The 20,910-nt window shown below is 39.3% G+C and overlaps 1 protein-coding gene across 1 annotated transcript; it reads left to right on the top strand.

Moving 5' to 3' along the window:
• Nucleotides 1-175: 175 nt before the first annotated feature.
• On the top strand, nucleotides 176-19,764 carry pign (phosphatidylinositol glycan anchor biosynthesis, class N). Its single transcript, XM_047348977.1, has 29 exons — nucleotides 176-442; nucleotides 779-1,041; nucleotides 1,130-1,251; nucleotides 1,359-1,457; nucleotides 2,114-2,220; nucleotides 2,559-2,683; nucleotides 2,810-2,940; nucleotides 3,029-3,148; nucleotides 3,233-3,273; nucleotides 4,757-4,816; nucleotides 4,948-5,040; nucleotides 5,161-5,216; nucleotides 5,321-5,399; nucleotides 5,572-5,754; nucleotides 5,882-6,021; nucleotides 6,296-6,395; nucleotides 6,525-6,617; nucleotides 10,990-11,081; nucleotides 11,887-11,992; nucleotides 12,081-12,189; nucleotides 12,378-12,480; nucleotides 12,584-12,686; nucleotides 16,770-16,856; nucleotides 17,067-17,122; nucleotides 17,533-17,608; nucleotides 18,598-18,671; nucleotides 18,902-18,944; nucleotides 19,053-19,105; nucleotides 19,230-19,764. The coding sequence occupies exons 2-29, from the start codon at nucleotides 815-817 to the stop codon at nucleotides 19,351-19,353; spliced, it is 2,802 nt and encodes a 933-aa protein (XP_047204933.1). The 5' UTR covers nucleotides 176-442; nucleotides 779-814; the 3' UTR covers nucleotides 19,354-19,764.
• The last annotated feature ends 1,146 nt before the right edge of the window (nucleotides 19,765-20,910 follow it).

Here is a 20,910-nt window from a genome sequence, read left to right as displayed (position 1 = left end):
ATTTTTTCTGCTATTTAAATACTTAAACAAATAATGCAAAAAAACTAAGCGTTACTAATTTTGGTAACGTTTTAATTTAGATAACCTGCTGGAATTAAAACCATATGTCCATTAACTATACTACCCACAATACAGCTTTAAGCGCATGCGTCGAGAGTCAACGCCAAAGTCACAACACGGAAGTATATTCTCGTGCTGCCTGTATTTCTTGTAGTAATCTTGTTACAAAAGGGATAGTTGGTTTTGTAAAAGCATCCTCTTAAAGATTAGGCTGATCTTGTTTCGAAACAGCAGCCTTAATCTGTCTGCTTCTTTGGATATGTAGTGAAGGCTCATGTACGAAGATAAATGTAAAGAAGATTGTTTTGAATGGCACAATTTTTTACTTCTTATTCATTCTTGAAATCACTTTATGCCACGATCCAGTTGACGTTAAATACAGGTAAGACTGATAACTTCACTGTCTCTAATCTAGCAGATATTCTGATACACATCCAATATGATGAAACATAGGTTTCCATTAAAATGCCACTAAAATATTAGGTTTGTAATGTGTTTGTTTGATGTTTGGCACATTTACCAGTAGCATATGGGAACGGATTAGTCCCATCACTAAGCCTTTCTATAGCAGATTCATTGATTTAGCCTGTCTAATTTTAAAGCAGATATATATCTTCTTTTTGGGCTTCTCTTAGTAAAGTTTATTTTTAGTCCTCACTATATGTACATTTAATATAATCTTTCAATTTATATCTGTTTCATTTTCCCTTCATCTCAGGAAACCTCAGTATTGCTCTGTAGAGCTTTAGTCAAAATGAGGATGATCACCTTTTTTATGGTGGGACTGACAGTCCATGTAGTTTTCTTTCTATCAATCTTTGACATCTACTTCACATCTCCTTTGGTCCACGGCATGACGCCCCAGTCCACGCCGCTGGCACCCCCTGCCTCCAGACTGGTTTTAATTGTGGCAGATGGCCTCAGAGCTGACAGTCTCTTCACCAGGCTTCCCGATAGCTCCTGTAGGACTCCATTCCTCAGGTTGGGAAACTGATTTAAAGTAGGGAATGAACTAAAATAAATATTTATTTTTATGCTTTAAACTGAGCTTAACAAGTTTTACCATCAGGACCATAATAGAGGAGAGTGGTACCTGGGGCGTCTCTCACACACGTGTGCCTACTGAGTCTCGCCCTGGTCATGTTGCTCTGATCGCAGGCTTCTATGAGGATGTCAGTGCAATTGCTAAAGGTAGGTGCATGTTGTGATTTTCATCCCCCTTGTCTGTATTCCTCTTTCTTGCACTTTAACATTATCTCTTTGTGATGGTAAATAACCATTTCTTTGCATATTTTCAGGTTGGAAGGAGAATCCAGTAGAGTTTGATTCAGTGTTTAATGAGAGCAGAAACACCTGGTGCTGGGGGAGTCCAGACATCCTCCCAATGTTTGCCAAAGGTAGTCGACAAGTTTCCTACTCAGTCTGGAAAAGTTTGGAATATGATTTAAACTTTATCAAGTCAGGATAAGCTAAAGAAAAAAGAAAAAAAAGATAGCTGAGCATGGAAAAAGTCTCTGAATGCTTTCTTATCCTGTCATCTAAACAATAAAATCTAAATTTCTGGAAAAAAAGGGGTTTTACATTGATTTAAATGAAGATGATACCTTGTATCTCTGATTTGACATATTCAGGATGCAAGTTTTTGTTCAACTCATTGATCATTTTTGGTCTTGAGTTACTGACATAAACCCTAAATAAATGCACACTTATTCAAAAAATATAGCACTGACAAGTCTTTGTATTCCAAACTAATATAATTAAAGATAAAAACTAGGACTTATTTGATTTAAATAATCTGTATTTAAGGCTGCATAACCCAGTCCAGAGTCAAGCGCAAAAAATGATAACTCTCATGGATGCTTTAAAAATTACCAATAAAAAAAATCAAAAAACTTACATATAATATCTGTTCTAAAAATGTTAATAAGAAGAAGATTACCAATGCAGTTATAATTTTTTTCATTTTCACTTTATTTTCAAACTGTCTGGATCATTACAGAATAACATTGCTGAAGGAAAAGTGTATCTGATTTGTGGCTTTGGGTTCTTGTAGGTGCAACTGGTGACCACGTTCATACCCACACATACCCAGCAGAGGAGGAGGACTTTGCTTCCACAGATGCTTCCAGGCTGGACAGCTGGGTTTTCACTCAAGTCAAAGTACGGTTGTAGAAATACTCATAGTAAAGGTGGCTGCTGTAATTTAATACATTAATTGCAACTGATTAAGGCTTCAAAATGTAATTGGTTTTTTTTTCAAAAATACGTTCAGGGACGAGGCATGTGTTGGTGCTGCAATAGTATTTTCCTTGAATAATATAGATTTTTGTTGCAAAATGAAAAGCCATCTTTAATAACAAGAGTATACTTTACAGCTTCTGTAAGCTCTTTTAGATAATACAGGGTCAGTGCATAACAATGCTGTATGCTGTTGGTGATATTAACTAGAAGTCTAGAATTTCTAGAATAATTTTGTTTATGTTTAAACTTTGTGACAGTCCTTCTTTCAAGCAGCAAACTCTAACTCCACTCTGAAAGCCACTCTGCTTGAGGATAAGAATATCTTTTTTCTGCATCTGCTTGGCATTGACACTAATGGACATGCTCACAGGCCAATGTCACAGTAAGTGGGTTACATTGAGTTGGGATGTTTCTCTTTTCGCTTTTGGGTTTTAATTGATTGAACTTTTGCAAATTAGCAATCCCTGATAAGGCATTATCTTTATCTTGCACTTTGTGTTTTCTACAGGGAATACCTGGACAATATTGCCCTGGTAGACACTGGTGTAGCTGAGGTTGTGTCTCTGATAGAGGACTTCTTTGGCTATGATGGGAGAACTGCCTATGTGTTTACCTCCGATCATGGCATGACAAACTGGGGTAAGAGTTTTGTTCAGGTTTCATTTTGATGTCTACTAGATAAGTAAGAAAGAAGAGCTATTGAGGTCCTACAAGTTTCCTCTTCTAGGTTCCCACGGTGCAGGTCATCCTTCTGAAACACTCACACCATTAGTAGTGTGGGGAGCTGGAGTTAACAAGGCCCAGAGAGTCACAGAGTCCCAGCCATATGAGGATGGATACTTAAAAGGTAAGCCCAGTTCATTCTCAATTTTTAACACGGTTTATTGAATTTCCAATATTGTCTTTTTTTTTGTCTTGGTCTCTTTTTCAGATTGGAACTTGGAGCATATTCGTAGAGCTGATGTAAATCAGGTGTGAAGAACGCTCAAACAAATGTGGCTGTCATCAGTCAGTATCTCAAAAAAAAGTTGTTCGTACCCATTGAACCCCTTCACATTACAACCACAGACTTTAATATGTGCTTTTGCTTTTATGTGATAGACCAATACAAGGTAGAGCATAATTGCAAACTGAACGGAAAATGATAGAAGGTCTTCTTTTCAAATAGAAATTATGAAAGCTGTGGTTTGCATATGTATTTATCCCCCTTTTCTCCGATACCCGTAAATAAAATTAAGTACAACCAATTGCCTTCTGGAGTCACCTAATTAGAAAAAAGATTCCACTTGTGCGTAATTTAATCTCATTATAAATCTATATGTACCGTTAAGGCCTCTGAGCTTTGTTAAAGAACATTAGAGAGCTAACGGTGTCATGAAGACCAAGGAACACAGCAGACAGACAAGGGAAACAGTTGTGGATCAGTATTAAGTCTTTATTTTTAATTTCAGTTTTTCCCTTTCATTTAGTGAATTAACAATATTGTGTGTTAATGAACAAATAAACAAGTAAAATGTAAGTGTACCCAAGTTAAAAAAAAAGGCCAGTTACTATCAGCGATGCCTGTGGCTGATCTAATGAGGCATCCAGCATATAAAAAAAACACAAATATGAACAAATCCTAAGCCTTTCATATCTTACAGAGTGCTAACTTATCCATTATCTTAAAATGTAAACAGCATAGCAACTACAAGCCTAATACAGAATTACTGTCTACCTAAACACATGATTGTAGCAGCATCATGCAGTGGGAATGCTTTCATCAGCAGGGACTGGGAAACTGGCTACAGTTGAATGGAAAATAAATGGGAGTAAATATGGTGTAATCCTTGGAAAAAAAAAAAAAAAAAAACTGATGAGGGCTGCAAAATACTTGGGGATGGAGCAGAGGTTCACCTGCCAGCAGGACAACGACTAGCTGTAAATATACAGCCAGAGGTAAAATGAAACAATGTTGATTAAAGCATATTTATGGATTCAAATGGCCCAGCCAAAGTCTAAACCTAAATCTGATTGGGAACTTGGGGCTTAAAACACTTGAAGACATGAAGACAGCTATGTAGCCACACTGTCCATTCAATCTGACTGAGCTTGAGCTTCTTTGCAAAGAAAAACGGGTAAAAATCTAATTTTCTACATGTGCAAAACTAGTAGAAACATACCGGAAAAGACTTTGAGCTGTAATTTCAATGAAAGATGGTTCTACAAAATACTAACTCAGGAGACTAAATACAAATACACAGCACTGCTATCAGATTTTTATTAAAATAAAAAAGAGAAGACCTTCCACTTTACTCTTATGTGGCACTTTGTGTTAGCCTATTTGATAAAAACCCATATAACCCTATAATACTGTATATAGATACCAATGGTTGTAATTTGAGAAAACTGAAAAAGTTCAAGTCATGTGAATGCAATACACTGTGAAAAGTTACTGTTTTTCTTTTAATTTCAGGCTGATATTGCTCCACTCATGGCTTCTCTTCTTGGTTTGCCCATTCCGGTTAACTCTGTTGTAAGTCAGTGGGTAATTAGAAGAAAGATTAAATATCACAAATGTCACTATTCAGTGCATTACTTAGGTTTCCTAAAAGAGGATTTTTCTACTAATGTTGCCTGTGTGTTTTTGTATTTGCGTATGTACAGGGTGTGATACCTCTCCTCTACCTGAACAACAGTGACCGGTTCAAGGCTGAAAGCATGTACACTAATGCTATTCAAGTACTGGAGCAGTTCAAGGTATCACAGCATTAATTTCTGATGTATAGTAACCAGCATGTCACAAATGTGATACTTTAATAATGCTGTCATTGATACGCACAGCGATTACACTTTGGTTTATTTTATTTTCTTCAATAGATGAAAATGACTCAGAAAAAAGACACAACGCTACCTTTTCTGTTCACACCATACCAGTGAGTACAGTACATAAGGCGGGGCTAATATGTTAAATATTAACTTCATAAATCAAGCAAGTTAGTAATTTAATCTCCCTTTTAAATTGTTTTTTTTTTTCCAGACTCTTGACTGAGTCAAAGCAAGCAGAATTCACTCACAGGGCCCGGATACTGATTCAGTTAGAGAAGTATAATGATGCTGTAAGTATCAGTGAATCAATTGCTTCACAGCATCATAAAGTGTGTTTAAATTTAATCAATGAAAATCAAAAGGACATTAGATTTGTTTTGGACTTGGGGTAATATTCACCATTCTTCTCTTTTTTACAAAAGCACTCCATCTGATATCCTTATGTATTCCATCTCTTGTCAGATCTCTCTGTGCCAGTCTCTGGTAGCCCTCTCTTTAGAAGGCCTGGTCTACTACCATACCTACGACAGGTTCTTCCTGGGTTGCAGTGTGGTGCTGGGATTTATAGGCTGGACCTCATATGTCCTCTTGGTTATTCTGAGGACTCACGCCAGCCTTGTTCGTTATCCCAACCTTGCTAAACAGGTAGGGACAGGAGACAGTAGCCCCAGTGTTGAAGAATCCTTTCACAATAGCTGGTTTGCAACTCTTGCCTGTCCTGTTAAACTGGTACAGCTTTTCTCTGTGTGTCCGTGTGTCTGTGTGTGTGCAGAATCCCAGTCAGAATTTGGCCAGGTTTTGTGTTGCTGTGGCTGTAGTGATCACTCTGTTCCTGATTATCCAAAGAAGTCCCTTGACTTACTATATTTACTGCCTGCTGCCTGTTCCTGTATGGTACTCTGTTTTAAAAGAGTAAGTAACATATTTGAATCATTTGAAGCAGGCAATAAGATGAGACATGTCAGTGTTTGTAAATTTATGATTTAAGAGTAAAATACACAACGTTTCTATTTGACCTACATTTCAACTATAGAGTAATCACACACGATACCAAAGTACACTCAAAAACATATTTACTTAAGTGTCATTTGAGTCCTTTGAGTTTGTATTTTCTTTGATTAGACCCTGAATACTTGTAATTTTCTGTCTGTTTTTCCTGAGAATTTTTATATTTTGTTCTGTGTAGGTCTGGAGCTCTGTCTGATCTAATCCAATCAGCTCCCTCTCTGCCACTCTGGAAATGTTTGGGCTATTTTGTGCTGGTGGCATTTGGGATCGAGCTGCTCGTAGGTGTCTTTAAACCAGTTATTTCTGACCCACGTTTGTACTGTACAGGTTATTTATCAGTGCATAGGCTTTTTGTGTGCAGTCTGACAACATGGCTTGGATTACTGTTTGTCATTTGCTGCCCCCAGGTGGTGAGCTTCTTTCATCGCGCCATGCTGACTGTAGGCCTGGCTTTCCTTTCCGTGTGGCCCCTTCTTTCTGGACTTTTTGGCAAAGCCAAGGTAACAGATCATGTTTGTGTGCTAAAAAGTTGGTGAGTTGATGATGGTACACTGATGCTGTTCAGGTAGATATTAGGAAGATAAACAAATATTCAAACAAACAAAAAACTGCACAGTCTGAGTTGCAAAATGTTTTTCCTGTTATAAAACATCGTCATTCATTCTAATTTTCAAATCAAAAGCAACCCTCTCACAAAACACCAATGTTGTGTAGGGATGGATGAGATTAACTATAGATCCATAATTTGATTATTGAAAATAGTCATCCTGGAAAGTTTGACTTATTGAGACAGGCATTGATGTGACTAAAATGTGCTTTGGATCATGAAATGGTTCAAAATAGAAGTCAACAGTCTTTTCTTATAAGGATTTTACATTTTTTTATATACAAGGAAATAATGGGTATGATCTAGTCTTTCCTGGGTTCTAAAATTATTTATGTCTAACCTCAACTTTACATAAACACTACACAGAGTCCTTGTGGTGTTTATTTGTTAAACAAATATGAAGCCGAAATGGAAAAAAATGATTCAGGTAGAAAAGCAGAACCAGTTCCTGTTATTCAAATGCACATGATTAATTGATCATTATCAATGTGATCCCCTCTGTAAAAGCAGTATGCTGGTATGTAGCTTGAATGTGTGTATTAACACAATGCCTGGGCTGAAATACAACAGCAATGATCTTCGAGAAGCATTTCTTGCTGCCCATCAATCTGTTAATGGTAGTACGTTAAGTAGGTGTCCAGCATTCTGCAGACACAACATTTTTTCTTACAAGTGAACAACATTTGAGATAGTTGCAGTTCCAGACAGTGATGTTCAGAGAAGCTCCTGCATTTTGGACTCTACAGGCTTCATGTAACATAACATATAATATACACAACAATACAATTAGAAAAGACTGAACAATTGTGGCTTGTTTGGAAGGGTTGGCAGGAGAAAACCTCCTCTCTCAGAAGAATATGGCAGCAAAAAAAACCTACTACATTTCTGGAACAGTGCAAGACGTTTGGTGAAAGCAAAACCCAGCATATTAGCACAAATGCCTCACAGCAACTCATAACCTTAGCACCTTAATGCCACTGAGTCAAAAAGGAAACTCTCATTCTGTCATAGTATTGAGTGAAATGTGAAACCTTGTGTTTTACAGCTAATGCTTGGTCAAACAGCAAAATAAAATCCCAGCAAATCTGTAACAGAATGTGCAAAATAGGATTTTTAAAAGAAAATACAAACCATTTAAAACCTTCTTATTCTTCTAAGATTCTAGAATTGCGCCACTCAAGGTGGCAGGAGGTTGGAGTAACTCTGTGACTTTTCTTTCTGATTAATTCTTTTTAAGAACTCGAATTCATCTTGTGTTTTATAAAATAGATTTTTTGGAGGATTTTCCTCTCTGGTATTGGATGCTGTGCAGCTGGAAGGATTTTTGCTGATACTTTTTAACTTTTGGACATTTTTTATGATGCATCATCATGGAAATGGGGTTGTTTCTTTACAACAAGGAGCAGCTAATTAATATCTCAAAAGCTAAAATAATACTTTAACTACAACCCCAAATCCCTGTTGAATTGAAAAGGAGGCACCGTGGATGCAGGGCAGGAGCAAAGAGAAAAGAGAGAAGGAGGAAGTTCAAACCATGTCTTCAATTGATTCTTATGGGCAATGTGAGATCGTTGGGAAACAAGTTGGATGAACTCCAAACCCTACAAAGGACCCAGCCAGAGTACCAGGATTGCAGTATTATGTGTTTCACTGAGACAACTGAGACATGGCTGCAGGATCATACCCCTGACTCCAGCGTCTTTCTTCCGGGCTTTTTGACCATACGAGCAGACAGAGATTTAAAGGGGAGCGGCAAACGCAAAGGAGGTGGACTGGCAGTACTTGTGAACAACAGATGGTGTAATCCAGGACATGTTACTGTAAAGTGTCGTCTCTGCAGTCCAGATATTGAACTGTTAGCAGTAAGTTTTCAGATCACAATCTTGTTTTTCTCTGCTCGTAATGTAAGCCCCTTGTTTAGAGGCAACCTGTAATAAAGAGAACTGTGAGAAAATAGTCACAGGAAGCTGACAACTCCTGTGAGGTTGCTTTGAGGCTACAGACTGGTACAGACTGTGCCAGTCACATGAAAAGGACATCAATGCTATGAGTGAGTGTGTAATCGACTATATAAACTTCTGTGTGGATAACACCATCCTCAGCAGAACGGTGAGAGGCTTCCCCAGTAACAAACCCTGGATCACCAGTGACCTGAAAGACCTGCTTAACAATAAAAAAGAGCCTTCAGAGAGGGAGTCAAGGAATTATTATGGAGTTTACAGAAGCAACTTAAAGTCAAGATAAGATGCAACAAAGAAGTGTACAAGAAGAAGCTGGAGAGCAAGCTCCAGCAAAACAATATCAGAGATGTGTGGTCAGAGATGAAGAAGATCAAAGGCTTCAAGCAGAAGGAAGATCAGACAGATGGAGGTCTGGATAGAGCCAATGAACTGAACACATTCATCAGTAGGTTCAGTTCAGAAACAAGCTCAGCATACTCCTCTCTTGCTCATGGCCAAACATCCCACCGTCCTTTGACCCACTGCTTTCCTGTCACACCTCAGATGTCTTTTCTTCCACATCAGCCATGGACCTTTCTGCTTCTACATGTTTGCCTTCAACCAAATCAGAAGATGCTGATGCTCCCTTTGCCTCCCCCTTCCACCTGTGTCTCAAGAAGTCAGGTGAAGATGCAACTGGAGAGACTGAATCGGAATAAGGCTGCAGGTCCAGATCATGTCAGCCCTAGAGTCCTGAAGGGCTGTGCAGAGCAACTCTGTGGGATTCTGCAGCACCTCTTCAACCTTAGCCTGGCCCAGAAGAAGGTTCCAGTGTTGTGGAAGACCTCCTGTCTTGTTCCGGTACTAAACAAAATTCACCCATCAGTCCTCAATGACTATAGCCCTTTTGCCCTGGCATCCCACATCATGAAGGTCCTACAGAGACTACTGTTGGTCCACCTGAGTAACCAAACAATTAACCATCAGGACCCCCTTCAGTTTGCTTATCACTGTGGAATTGGAGTTGAAGATGCCATCAAACACCTGCTTCAACAAACCCACTGTCATCTGGACAAAGCCAGCAGCACTGTGAGGATAATGTCCTTTGATTTCTCCAGTGCATTTAATACAATCCAACCTAATTTGCTTTGTCAGAAACTCCAGAAGACTCAGATGGAGGCCTCAACAATCTCCTGGATCAAAGACTACCTGACAAACAGACCACAGTTTGTGAGACTGAAGGGTTATGGGTCTAACCAGGTAGTCAGCAGCACAGGAGCACCACAGGGGACAGTACTCTCACCATTCCTTTTCACTCTGTACACCTCAGACTTCCAGTACAAGACAGACTCCTGTCATTTGCAGAAATACTCGGATGATTCGTGGGGTGGATCAGCTGAGAAGAAGCTGAGTACAGGAAGCTGGTGAACCGCTTTGTGGCATGGTATGAAAACAATCATCTCATCTTGAACGTGAATAAAACAAAGGAGATGATTGTGGATTTTAGGAGAATCAGGAATAAGTCAAACACAATTTCCATCATGGGACAAGTAGAGGTGGTGGAGGAGTATAAATATGTCTGTGTTCACCTGGACAACAGACTGGAGTGGAGATGCAACTGTAAAGCAATCTGCAAGAAGAGACAGAGCAGACTGTACTTCTTGAGGAAGTTTAGGTCCTTTGGTGTTTGCAGCAAGATGCTGCATATCTTCTATAAGTCTGTTGTGGAGAGTGTGATCTCTTCTGCCATCATCTGCTGGCGTATCAGCATCAGAGCCAGGGACTTAAAAAAGCTCAACAAGCTGATAAAGAAGGCTGTCTCTGTTCTGGGGAGTCCTCTGGGACCTCTGGAGATCATTGTACAAAGAAGGGTTCTTCATAAAATTAATAACACTATGGAGAACCCTGAGCATCATCTTCATGAGTGTCTTATGGAGTGTCTTCAGTCAGTGGCCTCTTCAGATGTGCTGTAAGACAAACTTCTACGGGAGATCCTTCCTGCCCACGGCCATTAGCATCTACTACAACTCTTTGAAGAAACCTACATAATATGAACTACAACAACATTTAATTTCCCTTTGGGATTAATAAAGTATTTTTGAATTGAATTGAATTATATTTTTTGTCACTTTGAGCTTTTGAAGATATAAATAACTCTCTAGAAATACAGAATTTGGATGGTTTAGTTTTCTAAAGTTCAATTTTTGTAGCATTTCTTGTGCCAGTTTGGCATGGACAGCTCATGAATTTAAACACATTTTCACTGTCTGCTTAAGCCCGCACTCCCAAAAGCTTGCAGTTATCTTTGTCTAATTTCCTGTGAAGCTTCGTTCAGTGAGCTGGTTTCTTGGCTGCCAGTGCTTGGCTGTTTTCCCCCTGATGCCGGTTGTGGGTAGAGAGCCTAACCTACATCTGGTGTGAGTACTTCCTTTATTTGCTTACATTTATCAGAATATTTACTACTGGATCCTACCATCTACACACTCAGAAATGAGATGCTAGTCAGATACAAGAAAATGTTTTTTGTTACTCTAGTTTGAATTTTTGAAATTAAACATGTATAGTTTCTGACAGGTTGCAATACAAAAAGTTGGATTTTATTGGTTTTGATAAAAGATATAAACTAAGGTCACAATAGACTATTACCATTTTTCTTCATACAGTTGTGTAAATAGCATAATGTCTGTAGAAAGAAGCAAAAAGCAAGTTGAAATGGTTTGACTTCCCTTTTCCAAGGTACAAAATGCATCATCATTTGAAGCTGATATTTAGGGGGTTAACAATTGCAAAGATGTATTTCTTCTTTAGGGTAGAGGTTGAAAGTACTTTCCCTCTGTAAACAGAGGCTTTTACTGGTATTGAATTCAGACTTGGCAATTTATTTTCTCAAATACAGAAAAAGTCTCAGAATATCCCCTTTTAGGAGACGTGTCACATTAAGGCATTAGGGGGCATTTTTTATTGGTAGATAACAGATGGGGATAAGCATATGATTGGATATTAGATCTTTAGAGATTATTAATGCAGGTATTTTTGAGTCACTGTGTACCCAATTTAGCAGTATCTTGCCTCTTTAGCATACCACTTATGGTTTTCAAAAACAAACAAACATACAAAAAAGAGTTAGAAATGTAACCAGTGGAAAATTCTTTACATTGCATAGATGTTCTTTAATAAAGATGTGATTATAAAATATAATAAACTCAATATTTGTTCCGTCAGTACCTGCGCAGGCCTGCTCACCCTCTTCACTTCGGCCTGTTACCTCTGGTCATCATGGCGAAGGGTGCCGCTGCACCCAAGTGACAGACGGCAATTTTTCAGTCAGGTAATTGTTTGGTTTGTCCTGGTTTGGGTGTGAATTTTTTTTTTTCTCAACAATTACTAAAAGATGTATTACTTGTCAACCCTAATAGATGGTTCATGTGGCCGTGTGTTCGTACGTGCCATTGCTCACACATTACAGCCTAAAACAGAAACAAGGTCTGCCCCTTCTAAATCAGATCATCAGCTGGACCACATTAGGTTAGTGGATGATGGGCGGGGGGGCTTTTCTCGATGCCGCAGAAAACCCAATGAAAGTTATATTTATTTAACATTTTTTTTATTTAAAACATTGATCTGATACTAAAGACATGAACAAAGTAATATTGAAATGTCAGTGCAGGCTTTAATATTCCACCTTTGCATCTCTGCTGTCTTTTTTTTTCCAGCATCTTCTATATTTCTTCCTCTTCTGAGCTCAACACGCCTTTTCCATCGACTCCTCAGCATATTTTTGTCTCTCACATCCACATACCTACTGCTCAGCACTGGGTATGGCAAGACAATTTGAAATTTAGTTATTGTGGGACATTTTGTTGGACATCTCCAGAAAATCTGCTGGATATGAATAATCTTTCTGTTCTCTCTTACTTAGGTCAGAGGCCTTGTTTCCCCCTGTCTTATCTTGGCTAATGTTTGTGTGGATCAACATTGAACAGGAGGCCTTAATCGCTCAGGGTGTCTCCAGAAGGCAAGAGGTGGAGTTAAGAGACATAATGAGAAAAAAATGGGGGGTTTCTGTTTATTTTCAATCAATATTTTTAATTTGTTTTAGTATCTGTAAGAGCTACGGTTTTAAATGCATAAACATGACAGAAAATGTAATTACAAAACAGTTCTAATCTAAATTTGTAATCTTAGTTGCTTAAAACAGCGAGGACCTCAGCATTGTGAAACCAAACTAGGGTCAAAATGCTTCATGTTTTTTAGTTTTTGTTCTTGAAAGTTTCAGTGTCAAAAAAGTTTCTTTAACAGTGTGAAAAATATTTTAATAGAGAGATAGGAAAAAGGCAAAAAAAATAATGTAAAGTACATATCCATATCCACTGTCCCTGCAGTGGCTCTGAAACATCCTGGACAGAGCATAAAGACACTTCGATGTTCTTTGCAGCTCCCTTTACTATTTTTTGCAGGAGCTTTTTGTCAGCCATATTTCTATATATTTTAATACTGCATAAACTCATATTTGGTATTAACCTGTGATATAATTTTGTGCATAGAGTTGAAACCAGATGTTTGCATACACTATAAAAACACATATAACCTTGTTTTTTCTCTCTCGGACATTAAATGAGACGGAACTTTTTCCTGTTTTTAATCAGAATTAACAGAATTCTCTATTATAATATTTTTATTATTATGCTTTTAAATAATTTTGGAAGGGCCACATGTTGATGTTATGGCTTTCTAAGCTTCTGTCCGGTTAATTTACAACATTTGATTTAATTGGAGGCACGCCTATGTTAAGGCAACACCTTAAACACTAAGAGAAGTTCTGTTTCTTAGAGATAAATGCAATTTGGTGAAAAATGTTCATATTAACACCAGACCAAGAGCAATAAACCTTCTCACCTGGCTGAAGCTGGTAAGAAATTGTCGTTATCCAGAACACCAACATGGGCTGAAAGGCCACTCAGCAAAGAAAGAAGCAATTACTCCAAAAAAGACATATAAAAAACCAAAATTACAGTTTGCAAACACTCGTACTCGTCGTCTTCCGCTTTATCCGGGACCGGGTCGCGGGGGCAGCAGACTCAGCAGAGACACCCAGACGTCCCTCTCCCCAGACACCTCCTCCAGCTCCTCCGGGGTGAGTCCAAGGCGTTCCCAGGCCAGCCGAGAGACAAAGTCCCTCCAGCGTGTCCTGGGCCTCCTCCCGGTGGGACGTGCCTGGAACACCTCCCAAGGGAAGGCGTCCAGGAGGCATCCAGTATAGATGCCCGAGCCACCTCAACTGGCTCCTCTCGATGTGGAGGAGCAGCAGCTCTACTCCGAGCCCCTCCCCGATTGCTGAGCTCCTCACCCTATCTCTAAGGGAGTGCCCGGCCACCCTACGGAGGAAGCTCATTTCAGCCGCTTGTATCCGGGATCTCGTTCTTTCGGTCATGACCCAAAGTTCATGGCCATAGGTAAGGGTAGGAACGTAGACCGACCGGTAAATCGAGTGCTTCGCTTTTCGGCTCAGCTCTCTCTTCACCACAACGGACCGGCAAAGCGCCCCCATTACTGCGGCAGCCGCACGATCCATCTGTCGATCTCCCGCTCCATTCTTCCCCCACTCGTGAACAAGACCCCGAGATGCTTAAACTACTCCACTTGAGGCAGGAACTCCCCTCCAACCTGAAGAGGACAAGCCACCCTTTCTGGTTGAGAACCATGAGCTCGGACTTGGAGGAGCTGATCTTCATCCCAGCCGCTTGACACTCGGCTGCGAACCGCCCCAGCGCATGCTGTAGGTCTTCGCTAGAGGGGGCCAGCAGGACCACGTCATCTGCAAAAAGAAGAGACGAAATCCACTGTTTTGGACACTCGGGTGAAGAGAGGGGCTGAGCTGTCTACTGATCACCACCTGGTGGTGAGTTGGATCTGCTGGAGGAGGAGAAAGCCGGACAGACTTGGCAGGCCCAAGCGCATAGTGAGGGTCTACTGGGAACGTCTGGCGGAGCCCTTGGCCAGGGATGTATTCAACTCTTGCCTCCGGGAGAGCTTTGACCAAGAATCCGGTGGTGGACACCGGCAGTAAGGGACGCTGTCAAGCTGAAAAAGGAGTCCTATCGGCTGTGGTTGGCTTGTGGGACTCCTGAGGTGGCTGACAGGTACCGTGAGGTCAAGGGTGCTGCGGCCTGGGCGGTGGCAGAGGCAAAAACTTGGGCCTGGGAGGAGTTCGGTGAGGCCATGGAGAAGGACTACCGGTTGGCCTCAAAACGATTCTGGCAAACCGTCCGGCGCCTCAGGAGGGGAAGCAGTGCTTTGCCAACACTGTTTACATTGGAAGTGGGGAGCTGCTAACCTCGATAGGGAACATTATCGGGCGGTGGAAGGAGTACTTTGAGGATCTCCTCAATCCTGCCATCACGCATTCCCTGGTGGAAACAGAGGCTGGGGACTCGGGGTTGGACTCTTTCATCACCCAGGCTGAAGTCACCTAGGTGGTTAAAAAGCTCCACGGTGGCAGGGCTTCGGGGCTGGATGAGGTCCGCCCTGAGTACCTCAAGTCTCTGGATGTTGTGGGGCTGTCATGGTTGACACGCCTCTTCAACATTGCGTGGCGGTCGGGGACAGTCCCTCTGGACTGGCAGACTGGGGTGGTGGTCCCCCTTCATAAGAAGGGGGACCGGAGGGTGTGTTCCAACTACAGGGGGATCACACTCCTCAGTATCCCTGGTAAGGCCTACGCCAGGGTATTGGAGAAGAGAGTCTGGCTGATAGTCGGACCTCGGCTTCAGGAGGAGCAGTGTGGTTTTCATCCCGGCTGTGGAACACTGGACCAGCTCTATACCCTCTACAGGGTACTCGAGGGTTCATGGGAGTTTGCCCAACCAGTCCACATGTGTTTTGTGGACCTGGAGAAAGCATTTGACTGTGTCCCTCGTGATGCCTTGTGGGAGGTGCTCCAGGAGTATGGAATCAGGGGCCCTTTACTAGGGGCCATCCGGTCTCTGTACAAGCGGAGCAGGAGTATGGTTCGCATTGCCGGCACTAAGTCGGACCTGTTCCCGGTGGATGTTCGACTCCGGCAGGGCTGCCCTTTTGTCACCGTTCCTGTTCATAACTTTCATGGACAGGATTTCTAGGCGCAGCCAAGGGCTGGAGCGTGTCTGGTTTGAGGACCAGTTTGCAAATAAATGCAGTGAACATTTTTTTTATGTTGGAGACAGATCCTGTGGTCTGATAGAACTAAAATTGAAGCCCTTTGCCATAATGACAAAAAGAAGGAAGGAAGCAGCTTGCAGTCTAGAAAACACCAACCCAGCTGTGAAGAAAAGAAGCAGCAACATCATGTTAAGGTTATGTTTTGTTGCAGGAGGTACTGCTAGACTTGATAGTACACATTGAAGCAACATCTCAACACCTCTGGCCATGGGGTTAAAGCTTGGGGACAAATGAGTCTTCCAATAACCCTAACAATACAGCTAAGTTAGTTAGATAGTTGCTTAAATACAGGTCCTTCTCAAAATATTAGCATATTGTGATAAAGTTCATTATTTTCCATAATGTCATGATGAAAATTTAACATGCATATATTTTGTGAGATAGGAATTTTGGGTTTTCATGAGCTGTATGCCAAAATCATCCGTATTAAGACAATAAAAGACCTGAAATATTTCAGTTAGTGTGCAATGAATCTAAAATATATGAATGTTAAATTTTCATCATGACATTATGGAAAATAATGAACTTTATCACAATATGCTAATATTTTGAGAAGGACCTGTACTCATAGTCTATGTCTTCCAGTAATCTCCCCCAAAGCCTTTTTATCCATATTTGCTCTGCGATTGACCGTTTATTTACATGTGAAAATGCTGGACCGGAAGTGGCCCCCAGAATTTATGCATTGTACCACATGACGTGGTATAAGATGGATGTACCTGCAAGTGACCTTTCTGATGTGAAATGCTTTGTCATGTTCTTGCTTAATCACGAACCCTCATTCACGCACCCAATGCAAATTACTCTTTAGCATATACTCAAATTTATAAGCAAGATTGATACAAAGCTCTGCATGGTGTTGTGAGAATGGATTAATGAGATGTTTGTCTGTTTTTCTTTGTTTTCAGCTGTCTACAATTGATTTCTCAGCCAACATTGACATCACCAAAATCCGACAGCTGAAGCTGGATGACATCAGAAGATCATATTTTTTTGTATCCTTGATATAGTGTATGTATTTGTAGAAAAGGACAAGAACTGTTTGAACAAAGCTGCTTTATTCTCAGTGTGTTGTTTAAAGGTAACCCTAATTCATTTAGATAACCTTTTTAGAATATTAGCAGCGCTCTTCCTCATCTATAAAGTCAGTCAAATATTATGATGACATTCCTTCAATTCTTTCCTTTACTGTACCTTTTCTTCAGGTATTTTTTATAATAACCGCTTTCTTTGGCACAGGGAACATAGCATCCATTAACAGGTAGAAAAATGTTTGTATTTTGGATGTACATTTCTGTATTTATTTGTGTTACAAATGACATGAAGTTGTAAATGTCTCTCGAGAGGTTGGTTTAATGATTAGTTGCTTCTGTAAATAAGCTACTGATCATTTACATCCAGGAAGCAGAAGTGAACTGTGAAAATTAATTTCTAACTATGCTTTGGTTTGGCTTTAGATTGTTGAGAGAAACTCTGTTCCAAAACTTTGGAAGAAATGTTTCTTGGAACCAAGAAATTTTTTTTTTATAAAAATGTGTAGTTTAAAAGTATTTTAGATAAGCAATATATCAGTGGTCTGGTTTTCCCCTCAACACTGGTTCGTGTTTTGAAAGTTTTAGCTCTGGTTTTTTCAGTAGTTACTTACTCTTCCTCTTTTTTGCTATTATCTAGTTTTGACCCAGCCTCCGTTTATTGTTTCCTCACTGTTTTCAACCCGTTTATCATGGGAGGGCTGATGATGTGGAAGGTAGGTTACTGTAGACATATTTTAATGTTTTGTAAGGAAAGGAGCTTCACAACAGCATTCATTCCTCTTCACATTTTCATATTTTGTCATGTTATAGTCACACAGTTCAATGTATAGACAAGCACAAAGCAGCATATCATTGTTAGGTGAACCTCGTTCCATTGCAATTACAGCTCTGTCAGATGTTCAATGATTGGGTTGTCATTCTATAAACTAACTCCGCTTTTAACTTAACTTTATCTCTAACCAGCCCCGTTTGGTCTTCATGAATGCTGTTTGATGATGTTCTCTATCAAATATCTAAAACCTTCACAAAACAGATGTATGTTAGGGCTGCAACTAATGATTATTTTGCTAATCGATTAATCTGTTGTCTATTGTTTCGATTAACCAATTCATAATCGAATAGCAAAAGGTGGGTAGTTGTAGATTTTTTATAGAATTTGAACCAGGTGAAGCTTAAAATATGCCATTGGAGGCATATTTACAGACAAAGTGGGTTTTCCATCTTAAATACCAAATGTATATATTTTTGTAAAATTTTGGCCTAATTACTGCTCTGAGTGGGGAGTCTGTATACTCCAGTTAATGATTATTCAATTATTAAATTGGTTGACTATTACTTCAATAATCGATCAATCACGATTAATCCGATTAATTGTTTCAGTCCCATTGTATTTATACTGAAATTACACTAAACATTTGGACTCTAATTATTGGGGAACGTCTGAGGGCAATTTCCAAGGTTGAAACTGGATTTATTGAGGTGCAACGTGGATAATGGGGCTGAATACAATTCAATTCAATTCAATTCAAAAATACTTTATTAATCCCAAAGGGAAATTATTAATGGAATACCATTACAAAGCACACTTTTTTTGAAAATACTTTTGTGCCAGTTCTGCTAGCTATATTTAGTATTCTGTTAGATTTACCAGATTTGTTTCAGTGTGTACATTAAAACTCTAAATTGTCTCCTTTCATCTCAGGTTATTATTCCATTTATTATAGTAATGTGTACGTTTGAGACCATCCAAGTTGCAACACAGCTCCCATCAAGAAGGTAATTGGCTTTTAAAGTAACAAATAAAAACAGTTCATTAAACTCACTAGAGGCAGTGGTCCGCTGGCTGTGGAGTTAATTATCCAACATGAACACATTTCTATTCTATTAAGAAATATAAAATGAAACAAGTATTTTATCTATGTTGTTTCTGAAGAAGGCAAAAATTGTGAGAAATGTTGGTTCATGTTTTCTTTCCTTTTGATCTTTTATGTTGTATCTTCCTCCAGTTTGTTCCTCATTGTCCTGGTTATATCTGACATCATGGCACTGGTAAAATAATTTCAGTAATATCAGACTTATTTGCTCAATATCTTTTTCCCACTAAATTGACATTTTTATGAGCTTTACATGATAAATGTTTAACTCCCTCGTCTTTAGCATTTCTTCTTCCTGGTGCAAGACTATGGAAGCTGGTTAGACATTGGCACAAGGTAAGTCTACAAAGAAAACGCAGTTTGTTAGTGTCAGTTAAATACCAGTTACCAGTTTTATATTTGCATGTATTGTTCCCACCTCTTCTGTTTTGCTGCTGTTGAACTTTTTTTTGTGTTGCAGCATTAGCCACTATGTGATTGTGATGTCTATGGCGATCTTCCTGATGCTGCTCAGTGTGGTCACACACCTTCTAACTTCGAAAAGACTCTCACTTTGGAACAGATCTAAGATGCACTTCCCTTGATCAACACTGGTTTGTGCAGTCAGATGTTGTGGGTTGTGTATGCCAAATGTTTTGTATTTATTTTGTCTGGATAAGTTTCATGTAGTTGTATTTATTAACCACAGGATGCGGGATGTTGTTTTATGGCACGGTTTACCTTAAAGACGTCAAAAACACTTTTGCCCGGGTCTGTTTGAATGCCAGGCTTTTACAGATACACCTTGTGTCTGTTTCAGGCATATTTTTAAATTAATGAATAAATAACTGACAAAGGCTTTTTGAATATTTAACTGTAAACATTTGCAAAAACTGCACATTTGTGATCTTTGAAAGGTTAACACAAGCTTGAAATTAATTGGAGTTACTGGGGAAAAGGGATGTTTTTACCTGTTGTAACTAAATATTTACTAGTAAAAAAAATAAGAAACACAATTGTGTGTTCACTAGCTGTTTTATGTGAGTTACAACTGCACAATAGTAGAAATCTGACACATTAGAGCTGTAGACATTACTAATGTGTGTCACTTAAAGACAAACCTTCTAAATTGATCTTGATTTAAAAAAAAACTGCTGATGGGTTCATGTCTGTAGGGGAAATGTTTAAACCCCACTTATTTAGGGACAAAGGCAAAAGCAGCTCACATTAATAATAAGCAGAGCAGAACAACAACAGGAATGAGCAAAGACCTTAAAATAAATGGCTTGTTTAAAATTAAACAAAGTGGAGGAATACAAAAGAGTGAGGCTAAAAGGCAAGATTGGAGGAAAGGAATAAAGTTGATGGCAAATATGAAGCATTTTTTTTTTACAGTATATCCTGACACCTCACCACAAAGTTGCTGGTATGAGTGTTAGAACTGCTAAAAAAAAAGCAGAGCAGACGTCACCCAATAGCTTGCAAATTGCAATAACCTGTGTGCTAAATACAGCAATACTACTACCTTATAACAACACAGCTTTTCATAAGACTAAACAAAATGCATAAATGTTCATGTATGAAAATTGCAGTGACCCTGACTTGTAAGCAGGCGTGAAAGTAGTTTTAAATTCCTGCTGGTAGTTAGGGGTGGAGCTAGAGGGGGGACTGGAGGCACTGGGGGAATACTATATATATATATATATAATGTGTGTGTGTTAATTGATACTCTCATCTGTGGCCCCCTCAAGATCTCTCTCTCTCTCAGCAAAGTCCAAACTCAAACTAATTAAAATGTATCAATATTTTACTTTACTGTAGGCTGTCTGTATAAGGCAGAAATTTGAATATATATTTCAATTGTTAAGGAACTGCCATGTATGAAACAATGATAAACCATTTTCTGATGCATAACTTTTCATCTTCAGTTTCCATCTTTTCTTTTGAACAAAGACGTTATTGTTCTCTGCATTGTGGTCAAGTTTTTATTTCTTTTAAATTAAACATTTGACAGTTTGGTTGTTTTCGCGTTTTTTATTTAAAAGTCTGTAGATGGTAAGTGATTTATTGTTTGTCCTGTCTTAATGTAAGCGGTAGTTTTTTATGTCTGTGCACCACCTGTGCAAAATCTCTCAGTCCATTAAATCGAACGCACTGATCTC

The sequence above is a fragment of the Girardinichthys multiradiatus genome, chromosome 21 (assembly GCF_021462225.1).
Source record: "Girardinichthys multiradiatus isolate DD_20200921_A chromosome 21, DD_fGirMul_XY1, whole genome shotgun sequence".
Taxonomy (NCBI): Eukaryota; Metazoa; Chordata; class Actinopteri; order Cyprinodontiformes; family Goodeidae; genus Girardinichthys; species Girardinichthys multiradiatus.
This window is presented reverse-complemented; position numbering and strand designations above follow the sequence as displayed.

What these genes read in the sequence shown, in the direction of transcription:
- pign (XM_047348977.1), top strand. Translation starts at nt 815, where the DNA reads ATGAGGATGATCACCTTTTTTATGGTGGGACTGACAGTCCATGTAGTT. An exon ending in AAGTACTGGAGCAGTTCAAG is followed by an intron (nt 5,041 to 5,160) that starts GTATCACAGCAT and finishes TTTCTTCAATAG; the next exon opens with ATGAAAATGACTCAGAAAAA. An exon ending in TTTCTGTTCACACCATACCA is followed by an intron (nt 5,217 to 5,320) that starts GTGAGTACAGTA and finishes TTTTTTTTCCAG; the next exon opens with ACTCTTGACTGAGTCAAAGC.